The sequence below is a fragment of the Carettochelys insculpta genome, chromosome 28 (assembly GCF_033958435.1).
Source record: "Carettochelys insculpta isolate YL-2023 chromosome 28, ASM3395843v1, whole genome shotgun sequence".
NCBI lineage: Eukaryota > Metazoa > Chordata > Testudines > Carettochelyidae > Carettochelys > Carettochelys insculpta.
The window spans coordinates 14,883,822-14,904,607 of record NC_134164.1 but is presented as its reverse complement, the minus strand read 5'-3'; the positions used below and the strand labels follow the sequence as shown (position 1 = coordinate 14,904,607).

The following is a 20,786-nucleotide window of genomic DNA, read 5'->3' as shown; positions in this document are numbered from 1 at the left end:
GCTGGAGGCGGTTGTACCTGAGTTGTGTGTGGGGGTTCTAGGTGGTGCTGGAGGCCGTTGTACCTGAGGTGTGGGGGGTTCTAGGTGGTGCTGGAGGCAGTTGTACACCTGAGTTGTGGGGGGGGCGGTTCTAGGTGGTGCTGGAGGCAGTTGTACCTGAGTTGTGGGGGGGGTTCTAGGTGGTGCTGGAAGCGGCTGTATCCCATTAGGTGGGGTTCCATTACGTGCTGTATGTTACGCCTTGGGCAGTGGTGGGCTGTAGAATTTGGGGTGGGTGGGGACTGGGCCCCAGGCTGGTGGGTGAGAGGGTCTCTCGGTTCTGTGTTGGGTTCTAGCTTCTGGGCTGGGACCGGGGCTTCTCGTTTCCAGGAGTGTTTGTGGCCCTGAACCTGAGCCCCTGGGACTCACAGATCTGCTTGGAGCGAGGCCGTTTGAAGCGGCTCTCAAACCAGATGGTCAGGCCGTCCTCCTGTAGGCGGTAGAGCCGCTGCTTCTGCCATCTGCGAGACTTGATCTTCCAGAGCAGGGAGCCCTTCAGCATCGCCTTGATGTCCTCATCCTCCGTCAGACCTGCAGGGGGCACAGGGGAAGAGCCCTCCAGTCCGCCGGAGCCGCCCCTTCTGCAGCAGCACCGGCACTTGGCTGCCGGCGCAGCTTCCCCCGCACGGAGCCGGCTGGCCTGCCCTGCCCCACGCCCGCGGCTTCCCAGCTGACCTGGCCCGTCCCGCCCGCCCATGCACACAGCGAACTCCAGCACGGCTGCAATGGCTCTGGAGCGCGGGATTTCCGCATTTCCTGTCCCAGCCACCCCAAGGCTCAGCCCGCGACCTCCCAGACGTTCTCTTCCCGTCGCAGCACAGCTGGCCTGCACGCTCCGCAGCCATGCTCACCCGTCCACACGCTGTGCGCTGCTGCACTCCCTTGTGCTCTCACGTGTGCACACTGTCCAGTTGCACTCACTCGTGCTCACACGCATGTACATGCTCTCCACAGCTGCACTCGCTCGTGCTCACACAAGTGCACGCACTGTCCAGTTGCGCTCACTTGTGCTCTCACATGCATGTACATGCTCTCCACAGCTGCACTCGCTCGTGCTCTCACACAAGCATGTCCACTGCTGATCTCGCACACCTGGCTGAGGATCTCACAGTGGCGAGTGGCATCAAACAAACAGAGTTTTCCCAGGGCAGCCCTTGGTGTTGCTCCCTGACCAGGAGCTCCAGGGCGGCTCAGTACAGGCCCCGGGACACTCCCACAGGAGAAGGGGGGCCCTGAGACGGGGCCCTGGGGGGCAGCTGGTGGGCAGAATGGCTCTGTGAGCAGCACTTGGCCCCACGGCAGCACTCGGCCAACCAGGACCTCGCAGCGCATCGCACAGCGGGAGCATTCGAGTCCTGGACGTAGCATCATGCTGTGACTTACCCTGGGCCACCCAGCAGGTCAGTGGAAGAGCCAGAAACAGAGCCCAAACATCCTGACTTCCAGCCCCTGCTCCCCCACCCCGCAGAACCGAGAATGGAGCCAGGGAGCCCAGCGCCCCCTCCCTCCCCTAGCCCAGCGGGAAAGGGAACCCAGGAGTCCTGACTCCCAGGGCCTCTGCTCTCACCTCCAGCCCCGCCCCCCCTTGGATACTTCGGGCCAAACTGACTGGCCGCTAAGGCCTTGTGAAGAGGAGTGTGTTACAGCCGCAGGGCCTCGGGCACGAACTGACACCAGCGCACGCTCGCTTCTGTGTGAAAGAGCGGCTTCCTGCCGCGTGAGTCACCTGGGAAGAGGTTACGTTAAACCCAAACAAGCTTCTCTTACGCTGATATAAGCACGTCTGGGCACGGAGAGCAGCCGCCTGCCTGCGTGGGAGGGGAGCTGCGGTGAGGCTATGGAACTTGCCCAAGGTTACACAGGCAGTCGGTGGCACAGGCAAGGCCAGAGGGTCCACATCTCAGCTCCAGTCAAGGCCCTTGTGGCCAGTCCAGTCCCTTTCGCTGCATGTTCCCTCTCCCCGCAGGGGGCCCCAGCTCCTTCCAGGAGCATCTCGCTCCCCGCTGGCCCTGGAGAACAGGGGCCAGGCAGAGGGACCACGTCATGCCCCTGGGAGCGCTCAGCTGTGCTCTGCCCTCTGCCGCTCAGGGGGGCTCTAGGGAGCCCCCAGCTCTGCTTGGGGTGTCACACCCTCCCCACCCCAGCAGTTCCCAGCCAACTACAGGGCTCTTAGCGAGAACCCGGTGGCCTGGGGAGGGGACTGTGGGCCCTGCCCCACTGGGCTGGGGAGCCCATGAGTTGGGGGAGCTTAGCAGGCTGCCCTAGTGGTTCTGCACCGAGGGGCTGGGGAGCGCTGGCTGGATTCCAGCCCCACGCTTTGACCTGGGCCTGGCTTTGACCTGCTTCGGGCTGGGCTGGGCTGGGAATCTCCCTGGAACAAGCCAACCCAGCACGCAGCAGGTGCTGCAGGGCCGGAGCCCCACGTGGCAGAGGTGGGCTCATCTGCCCCCGCACAAGGCTTCACTCCAGTCCCTGAGGGAGCCTGGCTTAGCACCAGCCTCAGCAGATCCCACCAGCCCTGCTCTGACCAAGCAGGGGGCTCTTGCGGGCCTCTGCTTCCCACGGAAACGGGCAGCCCTTCACGGAAGCCTGCCCCACTCCTGCGGCAGCGGCTGGTGCCGGCGAGTTCCCCAGGCCCAGAAACTGCTGGGCGGGGGAGTTTCCCTCCTCCATGCCAAGGCCTGGGCTGTGTCCAGATCCATTTCCCAGAGAGTGCTGGGCCCTGCCAGGCCGCGAGGAAACACGGCTCCTCTCTGGCTGCAGCTGGCCAGGCAGGGGCCTTAGCTCCAGTGCTCAGTGTGGTGAGCGGTGCCCCTGGGCAGAGGGGGCATACTTATGCACACCAGTGGGGAGGGGCCATGAGACATGGAGGGGCCGTGCAACACGAAGGGGGCGTGCGACACGGAGGGCCCGTGTGACAAGGAGGGGATGGGCCATGCAGAGGGGATGTGTAACACGGGGAGGACGTGCGACATGGACGGGATGTGCCATGCAGAGGGGACGTGCTGTGATGGGGTTCAGGGGTCCCCCTGCACTGCACCCCATCCGCTGGTAGGAGTGATTCTCACTCAGCAGGTACAACAGGAGGTTTATTAGGCAACAGAGACCTAGTTTCTCACAGAAGCGACAGCACAGCAGTCAGAGACAGTCCTTCCAACCCGTCCTGGGGAGAAGAACCCAAGGGGTTCCCCTCTGGGGTGTAGCTTTCCCCCTCCTACGGCTGGCTGTCTTCCAGCTCTCTCTTCTCCTAGCCTCTAACTGCCGCCCCAATTCAAAACGCAGCTCAGCTCCTCCCTCCTCTTTGTTCAGGGCAGAGGTGTTACCTGCCAGTTGTAGCCCCAGGGTCATCCTTAGCCACTGGGAGCTGCTCTGCTTGCCTCAGACATCCAGCCTGACTCACACATGCACTCCCCCCACTCCATCACATCTCTCCCCCCTTCCAGACCAAACTGAGCGGGGTCACTTAGCCAGTGACCTGGGGAAGTTCGGGGCCCTCCCTGCGTGACAGGGCATCGGCTATGGTGTTGTTGTTCCCCTTCACATGGACCACCTCCATGTCGTAGTCCTGCAGGAGCAGACTCCACCGCAGGAGCTTGGCGTTGGCCCCTTTCATGTGATGCAGCCAGGTCAGGGGTGAGTGATCGGTGTACACGGTGAAACGCCGTCCAAACAGGTACGGCTGCAGCTTCCCCAGTGCCCACACCATGGCCAGACATTCCTTCTCTATGGCCGCGTAGTTCTGCTCCCGGGGCAGCAGCTTCTTACTCAGGTACATGATGGGGTGTTTCTCCCCTTTGTCATCCACTTGCATTAGCACCGCCCCCAGCCCCACGTCTGAGGCATCGGTGAACACCAGGAAGGGCTTGTTGAAGTCTGGATTTGCCAGCACTGGGGCCCTGACCAGAGCCTCCTTCAGCGCGCAGAGGGCCTCTTGGCACTGCTCTGTCCAGACCACCTTGTCAGGCTTTCCCTTTTTACACAGCTCCGTGAGGGGGGCTGCGATGGAGCTAAAGTGGGGCACAAACCTCCGGTAGTACCCCGCCATCCCAATGAAGGCCTGGACCTGTTTCTTAGTCTGGGGTGTTGGCCAATCTCTGACAGCCTCCACTTTAGCTGCCTCTGGCTTTAAGCAGCCGCTGCCCACCTTGTGGCCCAGGTAGGTCACCTCAGCCATTCCCACCTTGCACTTCCCTGCCTTGATAGTCAGACTGGCCTTCTGGAGTCGGTCCAGCACCTGCCTGAGTTGGGACACATGGTCCTCCCACGTCTGGCTGAAGATGCAAATGTCGTCCATGTAAGCCAGGGCAAAGCTCTCCATCCCTTTCAGTAGCTGGTCCACCAGACGCTGGAAGGTAGCGGGTGCCCCCTTGAGGCCGAAGGGCAGGACCAGGAACTCATAGAGCCCCACAGGGGTGATGAAAGCTGACTTGAGCCGGGCATCTTGGTCTAATGGCACTTGCCAGTACCCCTTCGTGAGGTCTATGGTGGTGAGGTAACGGGCTCCCCCCAGCTTGTCTAAAAGGTCATCAGGCCTGGGCATGAGGTAGGCGTCCGATACAGTGATGGCGTTAAGCTTGCGATAGTCCACACAAAACTGAACAGACCCATCTTTTTTAGGGACTAACACCACGGGAGAGGCCCAGGGGCTGGAGGAGTGTTGGATCACCCCCAGAGCCAGCATGTCTTCAACCTCCTGCTCTACGTCCTGAGCCATCTTCCCTGTGGCTCTGAATGGCACACACTTGATAGGGGCGTGGTCCTGTCTCTATTCGGTGGACAGCCAGGTCAGTGCGTCCAGGTCTGTCAATGAACAGCTGTTGGTGCGAATGCAGCACCTCCTTGATCTCCGTCTGCTGGGCAGGGTCAGCTGGTCTGAGAGGGGAATAGACTCCAGCAAGGAGCCGGCTCCAGTCCCTGTGAGCAAATCCACCAAGGGATCATCCCCCTGCCCCTCCCAAGCTGCGTCTACACGTGCACGCTACTTCGAAGTAGCGGCACCAACTTCGAAATAGCGCCCGTCGCGTCTACACGCGTCGGGCGCTATTTCGAAGTTAACTTCGACGTTAGGCGGCGAGACGTCGAAGTCGCTAACCTCATGAGGAGATAGGAATAGCGCCCTACTTCGACGTTCAACGTCGAAGTAGGGACCGTGTAGACGATCCGCGTCCCGCAACGTCGAAATTGCTGGGTCCTCCATGGCGGCCATCAGCTGGGGGGTTGAGAGATGCTCTCTCTCCAGCCCCTGCGGGGCTCTATGGTCACCGTGGGGAGCAGCCCTTAGCCCAGGGCTTCTGGCTGCTTCTCCGGCAGCTGGGGATCTATGCTGCAGGCACAGGGTCTGCAACCAGTTGTCAGCTCTGTGTATCTTGTGTTGTTTAGTGCAACTGTGTCTGGGAGGGGCCCTTTAAGGGAGCGGCTTGCTGTTGAGTCCGCCCTGTGACCCTGTCTGCAGCTGTGCCTGGCATCCCTATTTCGATGTGTGCTACTTTGGCGTGTAGACGTTCCCTCGCTGCGCCTATTTCGATGTTGGGCTGAGCAACGTCGAAGTTGAACATCGACGTTGCCGGCCCTGGAGGACGTGTAGACGTTATTCATCGAAATAGACTATTTCGATGTTGGCTGCACGTGTAGACGTAGCCCCAGTGTCTGCACCCAGCCAGCACCAAGTTCTCTCTGTCCCAGTAAGGTTTCATCACGTTCACATGATAGACCCGGTGGCTGTGGGCCCGGTTCGACAGTTCCACCACATAATTCACCTCATTTAGCTGCTTGATGACCTTGAAGGGCCCATCCCAGGCCGCTTGCAGCTTGTTCCGCCACACAGGTACAAGGACCATCACTTGATCCCCGGTGGCATAGGCTCGGGCCCGGGCGTTACGGTCATACCAGACCTTTTGCTTCCTCTGGGCCATGGAGAGGTTCTCCCTGGCCAGGCCCATGAGCTCGGTGAGTTTTTCCCGGAAGGTCAGTACATACTGTACCACTGACTCCCCTTCAGGAGAGGCCGTCCCCTCCCACTCTTCTCTGAGCAAGTCCAAGGGTCCCCGTACCCTCCTTCCGTACAGCAGCTCAAACGGGGAGAACCCCGTGGATTCCTGGGGCACCTCCCTGTAGGCAAACAGCAGGTGGGGTAAGTACTTGTCCGAGTCATGGGGGTATTGATTCACGAAGGTTCTCAGCATCTGCTTCAGAGTCCCATTGAACCTCTCCACCAGCCCATTGGTCTGCGGGTGGTAGGCTGTGGCCCAGGTGTGCCGGACCCCACACTTGTCCCACAAGCTTTGCAGCAGGGCCGACATGAAGTTGGACCCCTGATCTGTGAGGACCTCCTTGGGGAACCCCACTCTGCTGAAAATGGACAGCAGTGCATCCGCCACGGTGTCAGCGTCGATAGAGGTCAAGGCCACTGCTTCTGGGTATCGCGTGGCAAAATCTACCACCACCAAGATATATTTCTTCCCCGAACACGTTGCCTTGCTGAAGGGTCCCACTATGTCCATAGCCACTTTCTGGAAAGGCTCCTCTATGATGGGCAGTGGCCTCAAGGCAGCTTTCCCCTTGTCCCGGCTCTTCCCCACCCTCTGGCAGGGATCGCAGGACAGGCAATACAGACGGACAGCTGCAAAGATCCCAGGCCAGAAAAAGTTCTGTAACAACCTTCTCCTGGTGCGGTGGATCCCCTGGTGTCCTGCGAGTGGGATATCATGGGCTAGGTACAGCAGCCTGCGCCGGTACTTTTGGGGGACCACCAGTTGCCTCTGGACCTTCCATGGCTCCGCTTTGCTTCTGGGAGCCCATTCCCGGTACAGGAATCCCTTTTCCCACAGGAATCTCTCCCTGTAGCCCTCCCCCAGCTGGGGAGCTGGGCTGAGACTGGCCAGTTCCCTCAGCTTCTGCAAGGAGGGGTCTCTCTGCTGCTCTGCCTGGAATTCTTCCGCTAGGGCAGGGGCGGATGCTACTTCCCCATCCCTGCCTGGCTCCAGCGCCCCTGGCCTGTGAGATCTGGTTGTTGGGGGCCCCCTTTCTCTCAGGGTTGGCCCCTGTGGCTCCTGTGACTTTGGCTGGGCCTGTACCCCTGAATCTGGGGAGCGCACCCCTCGTTTTCTTTGGCTACGGGTCAGGACCAGGGCACGAGGGCGTTCACCTTGCCAGTTCTCCAGGTCACCCCGCATCAGTACATCTGCCGGCAAGTGGCTGTGCACACCCACCTCCTTGGGGCCTTTCTTCTTCCCCCATTTCAGGTGCACCCTCGCCATGGGCACCTTGAAAGGGGTCCCATCAATTCCTGTTATCGTCAGGTGGGAATCGGGTATCATGCAGCCCGGTGCCACCACCCTGGGTCGGGCCAGTGTCACGTCAGCGCCTGTGTCCCAGAACCCCGTGACCTTTCTCCCGTCTGCCTCAAGGGGTGTGAGACACTCGCTCTGCAGAGGCATTGCCACCCCCACTCTGTAAACTGACCTCTGAGCATTTGGTCCCCCTGAGGAGCTGGTCTGTGGGGCGGACTCGGCCCAATCCGAGTGCCCACAGTCAGCACCACCCACCTTGGCCGCCAGCCCCTCTGGCTTCTGGGACTCCACCCAGTTGACTCCATGACCCCCCGGCCTGCTCAACCTGTCTGGGAGCCTGGGGCACTGGGCTGCTCTATGCCCCTTTCGCCCACAGCGGTAACAGCCCCGGTCTTGTTGTGTCCCTCGGGCCGGCTGCTCTGTCCAGGCTCTGCTTGGCTCTCTGGGGGGTGGGTGGCTGGCCTCTCTTTCCTGGGCTCGCCCAAGAGGTGGTCCCCTCTGTCGTATGGTCAGGAACCGGTCTCTCTGAGATTCTCGGTCTCTCCGGGACTCCCTCTCCCTCCGGGACTCCCTCTCTTTGTGGGGTTCACTTTCAAGCATGGCCCGGCTCTTTGTGAAGTCATCTGCCAGTTTCCCTGCATTGTGTGAATCCCCTGGCCTCCGGTCCACGAGCCACACCCTCAGGTCAGGTGCGCACATCTCGTAGAATCGCTCCACGACCGCCAGCTCGATCAGGTCCTCCACGGACTGGACTCCCATCCCGAACACCCACTTCCGGTAGTATTGCTTCAGGCGGGCAGTTGTATCTACATGGGTTTCCTCTGGCCTCTTCTGCGCCTCCTGGAACTTCTTTTTGTACATCTCCGGAGTCAGCCCGAACTTATGCAGCAGGGCCTGTTTGAACCGTTCACAGTCCCCAGGCTGCAGCCCCACCAGCTGGCTGAGCACCGCTGCGGCCTTCTGGCCCAGCAAGGGGGTGAGGTGCCGGAGCCACTCATCTGGGGGAACCTCATGCAACTCACAGGCTCGCTCAAAGGCGGCAAGGAACTCGTCCATGTCCCCTGGGTCCTGACACTGGGCCAGCACACGCGTCTCCAAGTGACTGGCCACCCCGAGCCGTCTGGCCCTCTCCCCGCTTACCGCAGCTGGGGCCTCTTGGCGTCTCGCCTCCGCCATGGTTCGCTCATACTCCCGCTCTCGCTCTCTCTCCTTCCGTTCTCGTTCTTTCTCCTCCCGCTGTCTCTCTTGTAGCTGGCGCTCGTGCTCACACTCTCTTTCCCATTCCTGGCGCTCACGTTCCCCCTGCCGTTCCTGGGCTTCCAGTTCCTTTAATCTCACCTCGAGCTCCAGCCGTCGCAGCTCTGCGGCGGGGGACTCTGCCCGCGATGGACCACCGCTAGCTGAGCGCGACCTGGCGGGCACCGCGTCTGTCTGACGGCGTCGAGCCCCCGCTCCTGTCGGAGAATCCAAAACGCTCCCGGGGGTGACTGGCCACTTTCTGCCGGGACAGGCTCTGCCCCCCTGGATTGGTCATTCTCTTCCAGCTGAGCAATCAGCTGGGCCTTGGTCGCCTTCCCCACGGTCAGGCCCCTCTCTCTGCACAGCCCCGCTAGCTCTGCCTTCAGGAGTCAGGTATAATCCATCTCCCCGCTATCTCCCGGGGTATCCACTCACCAGCAGCAGCTGCAGGAATGGCTCTGTTCCACCTCTGGCTCTTGTGAGGCTCTTTCCTTCTCTTGCGCTCAGTCAGCCACTGCTGGGAGCTCATCCGTGGGTGCAGTGCATCCCACTTCTGACACCAGTGTGATGAGGTTCAGGGGTCCCCCTGCACTGCACCCCATCCGCTGGCAGGAGTGACTCTCACTCAGCAGGTACAACAGGAGGTTTATTAGGCAACAGAGACCCAGTTTCTCGCAGAAGCGACAGTACAGCAGCCAGAGACAGTCCTTCCAACCTCTCCTGGGGAGAAGACCCCGAGGGGTGCCCCTCTGGGATGTAGCTTTCCCCCTCCTCAGGCTGGCTGCCTTCCAGCTCTCTCTTCCCCTAGCCTCTAACTGCTGCCCCAATTCAAAACCCAGCACGGCTCCTCCCTCCTCTTTGTTCAGGGCAGAGGTGTTACCTGCCAGTTGTAGCCCCAGGGTCATCCTTCGCCACTGGGAGCTGCTCTGCTTGCCTCAGACATCCAGCCTGACTCACACATGCCCTCCCCCCACTCCATCACACGTGCAACACAGGGCAGATGTGCGACATGAAGGGCATGTGCCACGCAGAGGGGACGTGCGACACGGGGAGGACGTGCGACATGGAGGGGATGTGCCACGCAGAGGGGACGTGCGACACGGGGAGGACATGCAACATGGAGGGGATGTGCCATGCAGAGGGGACGTGCGACACGGGGAGGATGGGCGACATGGAGGGGATGTGCCACGCAGAGGGGACGTGCGACACGGGGAGGACGTGTGACATGGAGGGGATGTACCATGCAGAGGGGACGTGCGACACGGGGAGGATGGGCAACATGGAGGGGATGTGCCACGCAGAGGGGACGTGCGACACGGGGAGGACGTGTGACATGGAGGGGATGTGCCACGCAGAGGGGACGTGCGACACGGGGAGGACGGGCGACATGGAGGGGATGTGCCATGCAGAGGGGACATGCGACATGTGGAGGACGGGCGACAGGGAGGGGATGTGCCACGCAGAGGGGACGTGCGACACGGGGAGGACGGGCGACATGGAGGGGATGTGCCATGCAGAGGGGACGTGCGACACGGGGAGGACGGGTGACATGGAGGGGATGTGCCACGCAGAGGGGACGTGCGACACGGGGAGGACGTGTGACATGGAGGGGATGTGCCACGCAGAGGGGACGTGCGACACGGGGAGGACGGGCGACATGGAGGGGATGTGCCACGCAGAGGGGACGTGCGACACGGGGAGGACGGGTGACATGGAGGGGATGTGCCACGCAGAGGGGACGTGCGACACGGGGAGGACGTGTGACATGGAGGGGATGTGCCACGCAGAGGGGACGTGCGACACGGGGAGGACGGGCGACATGGAGGGGATGTGCCATGCAGAGGGGACATGCGACATGTGGAGGACGGGCGACAGGGAGGGGATGTGCCACGCAGAGGGGACGTGCGACACGGGGAGGACGGGCGACATGGAGGGGATGTGCCACGCAGAGGGGACGTGCGACATGGGGAGGACAGGCGACATGGAGGGGATGTGCCATGCAGAGGGGACGTGCGACATGCGGAGGACGGGCGACGGAGGGGATGTGCCACGCAGAGGGGACGTGCGACACGGGGAGGACGGGCGACATGGAGGGGATGTGCCACGCAGAGGGGACGTGCGACATGGGGAGGACGTGCGACACATCTCCTGACTAGTGCACACAACCAAATGCCGGTGGCGGGGTGGGGCCGAGGGTTCCGCGTGCGGGAGGGGGCTCAGGGCTGGGGAGAGGGCGGTTGCAGGGGCGTTCGGGCTTTGGGAGGGTGACGAGAGGCTTGGCGGGGGGTACAGGCTCTGGCCTGGGGGTGTGGCCTTTGGGATGGGCCCAGGGAGGGGGGCTCTGGGTGCGAGAGGGTGCTCAGGGCTGGGAGGGCTCAAGTGGGGGCAGGGGCTGGAGCTCGGGCTTCGCTGCAGGGGATGGCGAGGGGCCCCTTCCCCTGTAGTGCTCCCTGCCAGCTGTGGAGCTTCAGGCTTGGGCGAGGTCTGTCCCCGCTGCATCCCGGAGCGAGCGCCTGCCGGAGCTGCACGGATTCAGGGGAGCTGCAGGGTGACCTGGTGCAAAGGCAGCCGGTGAGCAGCCCCAGGCGCCAGCCCAGTGAATGCAACAGGCGCCCCAGGCGCAGGGGGCACTCAGCACGGAGCACGTCACGCAGCACTGCCGGCTCTGCCATCACACCACACAGCCGGCTCTGCCGTCGCACCACGCCGCACTGCCGGCTCTGCCGTTGCGCCACGCCACACTGCCGGCTCTGCCGTCACGCCACGCCACACTGCCGGCTCTGCCGTCGCGCCGCACTGCCGGCTCTGCCATCGCACCGCACTGCAGGCTCTGCCGTCGCGCCACGCCACACTGCCGGCTCTGCCGTCACGTCGCACCGCACTGCCGGCTCTGCCATCGCATCGCACCGCACTGCCGGCTCTGCCATTGCGCCGCACTGCCGGCTCTGCCATCGCACCACACTGCCGGCTCTGCCATCACGCCACGCCGCACTGCCGGCTCTGCCGTCACGCCACGCCGCACTGCCGGCTCTGCCATCGCACCACACTGCCGGCTCTGCCGTCGCGCCATGCCGCACTGCCGGCTCTGCCATCGCGTCGCACCACACTGCCGGCTCTGCCATCGCACCACACTGCCGGCTCTGCCGTCGCACCACGCCGCACTGCCGGCTCTGCCGTCGCACCACGCCGCACTGCCGGCTCTGCCGTCGCGCCATGCCGCACTGCCGGCTCTGCCATCGCGTCGCACCACACTGCCGGCTCTGCCATCGCACCACACTGCCGGCTCTGCCGTCGCACCACGCCGCACTGCTGGCTCTGCCGTCGCGCCACGCCGCACTTCCGGCTCTGCCGTAGCACCACGCCACACTGCCGGCTCTGCCATCGCGTCGCACCACACTGCCGGCTCTGCCGTCGCGTCACACCGCACTGCCAGCTCTGCCGTCATGTCGTACCACGCCGCGCTGCCGGCTCTGCCATCGCGCCACACCGCACTGCCGGCTCTGCCGTCGCACCACGCCACACTGCCGGCTCTGCCATCGCGTCGCACCACACTGCCGGCTCTGCCGTCGCGCCACACCGCACTGCCGGCTCTGCCATCGCGTCGCACCGCACTGCCGGCTCTGCCATTGCGCCGCACTGCCGGCTCTGCCATCGCACCACACTGCCGGCTCTGCCGTCGCGCCATGCCGCACTGCCGGCTCTGCCATCGCGTCGCACCACACTGCCGGCTCTGCCATCGCACCACACTGCCGGCTCTGCCGTCGCACCACGCCGCACTGCTGGCTCTGCCGTCGCGCCACGCCGCACTTCCGGCTCTGCCGTAGCACCACGCCACACTGCCGGCTCTGCCATCGAGTCGCACCACACTGCCGGCTCTGCCGTCGCGTCACACCGCACTGCCGGCTCTGCCGTCATGTCGCACCACGCCGTGCTGCCGGCTCTGCCGTCGCGCCACACCGCACTGCCGGCTCTGCCGTCGCACCACACTGCCGGCTCTGCCATCGCACCGCACTGCCGGCTCTGCCATCGCGCCATGCCGAGCCGAGCCTGCCCGGCACCCCCTTTGCTGGCGCTCCAGGGACAGCTGGCCACGGCAGCCTGGGCAGCGGAGGGGGACACCCTGTCTGTGTTTGGCCTGTCTCGGGGCAGGCCAGCCAGGCCCCGAAAGAGGGCTGCTCACTTCCCCCAGCGCTGGCCTTCCCAGGCCCCTGGGAGCAGAGCCAATGTGCTCGAAACTCCCAGGAAAATCACCAGCAGCCCCTGCAGCCCAGCTTCCCCAGCAGGCACAGATTCAAGGAGGTGCATGGCCAGAGCAGGCGCGTGCCCCACAGCCCTCCAGCCCAGGCTCCTGCCTGCCCCAGCCCTTCGAGCACGTCCTGTAGCAATGCCCCAGCCGAGCCCAGGGACTTACTGCGCGGTGCTGCCGGGGCTGTGCCAGACACTGACAGCTCCCGTTGTCCATTCCCAGCGCAGCACGGGGCAGCACACCAGGCGGGCGCCAGGGCTGGGCTGATCTCGGGCACATCGCTTGGGCCACGTGTCCAACCAGCCACGAAAACATCTCTGCAGCGGGGCCCCGGGAAGCCGAGAGGTTGGGAACTGCAGCCGCAGCCACTGCTGTAGCCGCCCCCCGCCCAGCCTGCCCGTCAGACGTGCCCCCGTGCGCTCGCAGACACAAAGGGCCTCGTGCCGCACCCTTCGGCCTCCTTGGCATCGCACTAGTCACATCCCAGAGCCAGGCTCAGGCAAACACCAAGTGTGCAAGCAAAGCACGGAGCGAGCCGACGGCTGGATAGCTGCCGAGGGCACGTCCAGTGTGGGTTGGGCTTCAGCAGCAGAGAGCCGGCCTGGTGCAATAGCCTGCCTCTGCCAACCCCAGGGAGGGGGCCGGCTCTGCCGGGCCCTTTCCCACACGGCAGGGCAGCGCTGACCTGCGACCTTCCGGGGAGGGGTCGCCGTGAACGGTGCCATGTTCCCAGCGCTGTCGGGGCAGGCCAGGAGGGCAGCCACCGGAGAATTCAGCCTGGCGCAGTGGGCACTCGGACGCCTGGGTTCTCGTCCTGTGCTGGTCCCTGCAGCTGCGTGGGAAGCAGCGCAGGGCCATTTCCCGGAGCTCCGCTCTCCCACTTGAGGGCCAGATTTCTGGGGAGAACAGCAGCCAGAACTTCGCAGGTGGCTGCCCTCAGTGTGAGCCGCCAGCAGATGCTCAGCCTGTGTCTGGGCTGCTGTGCACGCGCAGGGCAGGAAGGCCGCTGAGGAGGCCCTCGGACACCACAGCCGCAGGACGCTAGTGGAGCTCAATGTGCTGGGGGGCCAGTTGCAGCTCAGTCACTGCCATGGACCAGCAGAACATGCTCTGTCCCAAAGCCCAGCGGGAAGGGCAGGGGCGCAGCCGCCGCGTGACATTGGCACGAGGCCAAAGCCGAGAGCTGCTCTGGCGCCCTCGGCTGCCTGTGCACTCCACCCAGGCCGGCGAGGCAGCCACCGGGGGCAGCAGACGGCAAGTGCCATGTGGTCACCAGGAGCTGCGCCGGACCCAAGCATGGCAGCAGATGCAGCGGCACCCAGCTCTAAGCTCACCGAAACTCAGCACTGCGCAATGGCCCGTCTTAAGGGATTTATTCTGACCTACTAAGCAGCCCCGCAGGCCGGGCGCTGGCGAGGCACGTGCCAAGCCCCACTCTGAACCCCCGGATTCGGGCTTGCGGGATTACAGAGGTTGCTACCGATGTTATTTCGGGGGAGGGATCTGCAAAGCACCCAAGGTGGGCCGGGAATTTCACTGGCCCTCAGGCACCCAACTCCCTCCCTGTCCCAGGCTTGACCCTTCCCCACAGAATGGGGCTGGAGGCCGCAGAGAGGGCTCTGCCACCAAGTGAAACTGTCTAGGGGCACTTGGCAGCCTGAGCAGCCTAGTTCCCCCAGCCCTGCCGAGGGAAAAGGGAGACACACTCCCGGCCCGGCTCTGCGGCTCTCCCCGCTGCGCTCTGCTCCGGGCCGAGTGGCCCAGGGCCAGGAGGTAGGTGGGAACAGAAGATTTTCCTCTGGCGGGTGACAAGCGTGGAGGGGGCGTCGCTGCTCGGAGCCCGGGGACTTCCCCGGTGCTGGAACAGAGGGAAGGCAGCGGAGCACCAAGCCCTGCGTCACTTGAACTCAGCAGATGCCGTGGAAACGAAAGGGCCATGGAAAATCCATCCACTTGCTCGTCAGGGCGACAGCCAGCAATGGGCGTCAGCTCTGTTCCCATGGCTCCCATCCAGGGTCTCTCGCTCACGGCATGGAGACATGAGCACGGCCGCCCCGGCCAGGCTGCAGGTCCTTCTGGCTGAGAAGCGGCTGGACGGGGGGGTGCACTGATCAGACAGCCCCGGGCACCGCTCTGGGCTCACTGCATGGCCCAGAAGCCTGGGCAAGGCCCACACTGCTGGACTCCGGAGCAGAAGCAAGACTCAGGCTGGCCCGCTCTGACCCAGCTGCCGCTCCAGCAGGATCTCGGCCATCGGCCCCCCCAGCTGGGAGATGTGTCAGCATCCAGGTCGCCAGCCGCTGCAGCAGCCAGGCACCAAAACTCCTTGCTCAGGGATTCTGAAAGGGGAGCCAACGCCCCTGGCCCTTGCCCCTGCAGTCGGCGGGGCGCGCGCTGGAGGTGGCGTGAACGGGGCAGGTGCAGTCCTGCCGTGCCTGCCGGGAAGGGCCTGGCCCAGTTCTTAGGAAGCAGCGGAAAGGCTCTTGTTGATTGCAGAGCAACTGGGTCAGGCTATACGCAATCGGCAGCACACCCTGCCCTCTGCTCCGGGGTCCCCTAGCCTGTGCCTCCTCCGCCCACGCAAACCCCAAGCAGGCAGCGCTCCTCCGGCCACAGCTGGCGTTTGCTCCATCAGCTCAGCCCCTCCACGTCCTGCGGAACTCAGCCCCAGAGGCGGCCTCCCGTGCTCCACGCTGACTCACAACAGCCCGGGCAGAGGCAGCTGAGCCAGCTCCCGTCCGCATCCGCGGAGCATCACTGTTACCTGCTCGCGCAGAGCCGTGCACCGCGCTGTCCGCCCAGGGTCCCCGGGCCCTGCCTGCAAAGCCCAGGAGGAACCATGACAAGAGACTCACCGGTCAGGCCCGGCCTGACCCCTTCCCCAGCACCAAGAGAGCGCCCGTCCTGGGGAGCCCAAGATGCCTTACAGACAGTCAACCAACCCTCGCTCCTCTCCCGGGAGGCAGCAATATCCCCAGGCCGTAGAGGGGGAAACCGAGGCACAGGGCAGCACGGGGGTCACTCACAGCCAGGAAGAGAACCCGGGGCCTAGAGTGATGTTCTGGCCTGTGCTTCATTGTGCCAGCACTGGCGAAAGCACCAGCCCTCACGCACACTCGCACTGGCACTGGCAAAAGCACCAGCCCTCACGCACACTCGCACCAGGACTGCCAAAAGCACCAGCCCTCACACACACTTGCACCAGCACTACCAAAAGCACCAGCCCTCATGCACACTCGCACCAGGACTGCCAAAAGCACCAGCCCTCACGCACACTCACACCAGCACTGCCGAAAGCACCAGCCCTCACGCACACTCGCACCAACACTATCAAAAGCACCAGCCCTCACGCACACTCGCACCGGCACTGCCAAAAGCACCAGCCCTCATGCACACTCGCACCAACAGTGCCAAAAGCACCAGCCCTCATGCACACTCGCACCAGCACTGGCGAAAGCACCAGCCCTCACGCACACTCTCACCGGCACCGGCGAAAGCACCAGCCCTCACGCACACTCGCACCAGCACCGGCGAAAGCACCAGCCCTCACAGACGCTCGCACCAACACTGCCAAAAGCACCAGCCCTCACGCACACTCGCACCAACACTGCCAAAAGCACCAGCCCTCACGCACACTCGCACCGGCACTGGCAAAACCACCGCCACTCACAGACACTCGCACCGGCACTGCCGAAAGCACCAGCCCTCACACCCACTCACACCAGCACTGCCGAAAGCACCAGGCCTCACGGACACTCACACCAGCACTGCCGAAAGCACCAGCCCTCACGGACACTTGCACCAGTACTGCCGAAAGCACCAGCCCTCACGGACACTCACACGAGTACTGCCGAAAGCACCAGCCCTCACGGACACTCGCACCAGCACTGCTGAAAGCACCAGGCCTCACGGACACTCGCACCAGCACTGCCAAAAGCACCAGGCCTCACGGACACTCGCACCAGCACTGCTGAAAGCACCAGGCCTCACGGACACTCACGCGCCGTCTCACAGCAGGAGGTGGAAACTGCAATCTATGGGCTAAACCTGACAGCGACTGCAGACGCCCTCCCGGCCGTGGGCACCGGGCTCCCCCCAACTGCCCAGACATGCCACCCCCACTCCCAGCACCTCAAGTTCCTGTGCCAGCCCTGTTGCCCACCTGCACCTCGCCCCCTGCCCATCTGCTGGGGCCACCCTCACCCGTTTGCAGCACCTAAAACTGCCAGGGAAGGGGCAAGCTGCGGGCAAAGGGTCGTGTTGGAATAACTGTTTCCCCTGGAGGGTGGGGAAGCTCTGGAATGTGTTACCCAGAGAGGTGGTGGGATCTCCATCCCCAGAGGTTTTCAAGTCCCGACTGGACAAGGCCCTGGCTGGGATGGTTTAGTGGGGGGTTGATCCTGCTTGGGGCAGGGGCTGGACTGGATGACCTCCTGAGGTCCCGTCCAGCCCCAGGGTTCTAGGATTCACGCTGAGGCCTGCGTCTTTGAAGGGTTAATGGGGGAGGCCAGCTGGGGCCCAACACGCAGCAGGCCCGGGCCCCAGCTCAGACTCTGGCCAGGCTCCCCTTACCCCCAGCACCCCCACCTATTGCTCAGGCAGCCAGTTCCACAGCACCTCCCTTCCCTCCAGCCTCCAGCCTCCAGCCCTGCTGCTGCCCCAGCAACCCCTTTGCAGCAGGGGCAGCCCTGTGTACGGGCGCCTGTGGCCCCGCCGGGCCTGGGCAGCACAGTCCCCTTGCGGACACACACAGACACACCGCGAGGCCGAAATCGGTGCGGCTGCAGCGCCAGGCCAGGCCCAGGACTGCAGGTGACCCAAAGCCCCTGCACCGGACTCCAGCCCAGGCCCTCGGGGGCAGATTCCTCCCCTACAGCCTGGGCAATGGCAAAGCCCCACTGGGGCAGAGCAAAGGGCCATCCAGCCCGGCATGCTGCAGGTGACCCAGAGGCAGCAAACAGAGCAGGGAATCCCCAGACAACCCCTCCTGTCCCGATGCTGGGACCCCGTTCCCGCCCAGCCTGGCAGCCAGCGCCCGATCAGCTTCTCCAGCTGTCTGGAGCCTGGCAAGGTCCTGCTGTTCACAGCCTCCCCTGGCCCACCGGGTCTGGGCAGCTCTCCTGCCGCTGGGTGGCCGCACGTTCTCGTGCCGTGGGGCCAAGCACGTCCCCCTTGCGGCGCTGCCCGCTCTGCAGCTCCTCCGCTCTTGCTATGGGGGGAGGGCGGAGCAGCGGCTGTTCACCTCAACGCCCCGTCCCCGAGCTCCGCTGCCCACACCGCCTGACTCCAGCTGCTCCCGCGCCCTCTGGCCAATGCGAGAGCGGCTGCCAAGGTGGGCCCTGTGCAGCCCAGTGTGTGACCGCTCCCCTTTCACGCCTGGACTGAGCTGGAAAACCCTGCAAAGGGAATCTCGACCGGCAGCCCAGTGACCAGGCGGAGGGCAGAGCTGGCTGGCGGGAGCTCTGGGATCGGGAGCGAGCACTCCTGAGTTTTTATTCTGACCGCCATCAGCTTGTCCTGCGCACGTCATTTCACCTCTCCGTGCCTCAGTTTCCCCATGGCACCTTTTACCTCGAGCAGCACCTGCACCCCACGTCCACCCCGTTATGTGACTCCGGCATCCTTCAGGCAAAGCACGACGCGCAGCCATCATGGGAAGGGCCGCAGTCTGCTGCCAGCTGCTGCACGCCCCCGGGCAGGCCAGCACGTACGGAGCTGAGCTTGTGCAGCTTGGTTGCTAGTGTAACACGTCTGAGCACCTCCAACGGCCGGTTCCCCAGGGAGGCCAGAGGAGGTGAGCTGCGCCCAGAGGGTGTGTACCGGCTGTACCCCGGGGATGCACTGCTGCAAGGGAGCTGCGCAAGCGCCGCAGGAGGGGGATTGCTCAGTCCTGCGCCCCAGACAGGCCTGGGCTGGTGGTCTCCAGGCAGCCGGAGGGCGGCTCTAAGCCAGGGGCCGGGGCATCGTGCGTTTGCCGTTTCCCCTCACCTGCGCTGGCAGCAAGGAGAATGCGAGGAAGGCAAAGCCTCTGACGGGGGGGACCGGCCCCAGCTCACGGGGCAGATGGCATATTGCGAACGATAACCATGGGGTGCGGCATAGCACAGGCACTGCCGGCCCAAAACCGCCCCTGCTCCAGCTGCCTGGGGCCCTGGAATGGCTGACTGGCCAGCAGGGAAGGATCAGGCCATGCTGCACCACCCGGGGGCTTGGCGCCATGGGGCGGCGGGTGCAGAAGGGGAAGGACTGGGGCTTGATGTCTTCAGCTTCACCCACCACCTGTGAATATAACCGACTGCAGGAGCCAGTGGGCAAGAAAAACTGCTCGACCCGGATCACAGAATCACAGGGCTGGAAGGGACCTCAGGAGGTCATCGAGTCCAGCCCCCTGCCTCAAGCAGGATCAACCCCCACAAAGTCATCCCAGCCTGGACCTTGTCCAGCCGGGACTTAAAAACCTCTAGGGATGGAGAATCCACCACCCCTCTAGGCAACACATTCCAATGCTTCACCCCCTCCTGGGGAAGTAGTTTTTCCTCATATCTAACCTACACCTCCCCCTCTGTAACTTCAGACCATTACTCCTTGTTCTGCCATCTGACACCACTGAGAACAGTTTCTCACCCTCCTTTTTCAGAGCTCCCCTTCAGGAAGCTGAAGGCTGCTATTAAATCATCTCTAAGTCTTCTCTTCTGTAAACTAAACAAGCCCAAATCCCTCAGCCTCTCCTCATAGGTCTTGTGCTCCAAGCCAGGAAAAGAGGCTGAACGTCTTCCACTTGCGCTGCCTCAGGCGCATCCTTGGAATATCATGGAAGGACAGAGTGACCAACACCCCCTGGCATCCCAACCAAGCACACCCTCCTCAGGCAGCGGCAGCTCCGCTGGCTTGGCCACGTCCACAGGATGAATGATGGAAGGATCCCAAAAGACATCCTGTACGGCGAGTTAGCCTCCGGCAAAAGACCTCCCGGACGCCCCAGCTGCACTACAAAGATGTCTGCAAGAGAGACCTCGGGGAAGTAGACATCAAGCCAGACAGCTGGGAGGAGCTGGCAGACGATCGCAGCAGATGGAGGCAGGAACTATACAAGGGCCTTCAGAAGGGTGAGTTGAGGATCACACAGCTAGCAAAGGAGAAGCGAGCCCACAGAAAGCACGGCAAGGACCTGCCAGACACCCATTACACATGCAACAGATGCAGCAAGGACTGTCACTCTCGTGTGGGTCTTCACAGCCACAGCCGACGCTGCAAACGAGGATGCCAAACGGAACTACGAAGGGTGTGATCCATAGTCTACGTAGACTGAAGGATGCTACTACCACTACTGCGCTCCAAACCCTTAATGATTTTTGTTGCCCTTCGCTGAACCTGCTCCAGCAAATCCACATCCTTTTTGTACTGGGGGCGCCCAAAACTGGATACAATATTCCAGATGTGGCCTCACCAGTGCCGAATAAAGAGGAATAACCACTTCTCTAGATCTGCTCACAGTGCTCCTCCTAACGCACCCTAGTATGCCGTTAGCCTTCTTGGCTGCAAGGGCACACGCTGTTTACTCATATCCAGCCTTTCCTCCACCATAACCCCTAGGTCCCTTTCCATCGTACTGCTGCTGAGCCAGTCGGTCCTCAGCCTGTAACAATGCTTGAGATTCTTCCGCCCCAGGTGCAGGACTCTACACTTCTCCTTATTCAACCGTATCAGATATCTTTTGGCCCAGTCCTCCAATTTATCCAGGTCACTCTGGATTCTCTCTCTACCCTCCAACGAATCTACCGCTCCCCCAAGTTTTGTGTCATCCGCAAACTTGCTGAGGGTGCAATCCAGTCCCTCATTCAGGTCATTAATAAAGATGTTGAATAACACCGGCCCCAGAACCGAGCCTTGCGGCACTCCGCTTGAAACAGACCGCCATCCACTACCCGTTGGGCCCGACCATCAAGCCAGCTTTCTATCCATCTTATAGTCCA

At 63.2% G+C, this 20,786-nt stretch overlaps 1 protein-coding gene across 5 annotated transcripts in view; it reads right to left on the bottom strand.

Moving 5' to 3' along the window:
• Positions 1–20,786, bottom strand: part of PLCD3 (phospholipase C delta 3) — a 77,674-nt gene that overhangs the window by 41,052 nt on the left and 15,836 nt on the right. For all 5 annotated transcript variants that reach the window (XM_074978984.1, XM_074978982.1, XM_074978985.1 and 2 more), the window contains exon 2: positions 409–570. In XM_074978984.1, the coding sequence (XP_074835085.1) occupies positions 409–570 (162 nt within the window). The remainder of the gene's footprint in view (positions 1–408; positions 571–20,786) is intronic.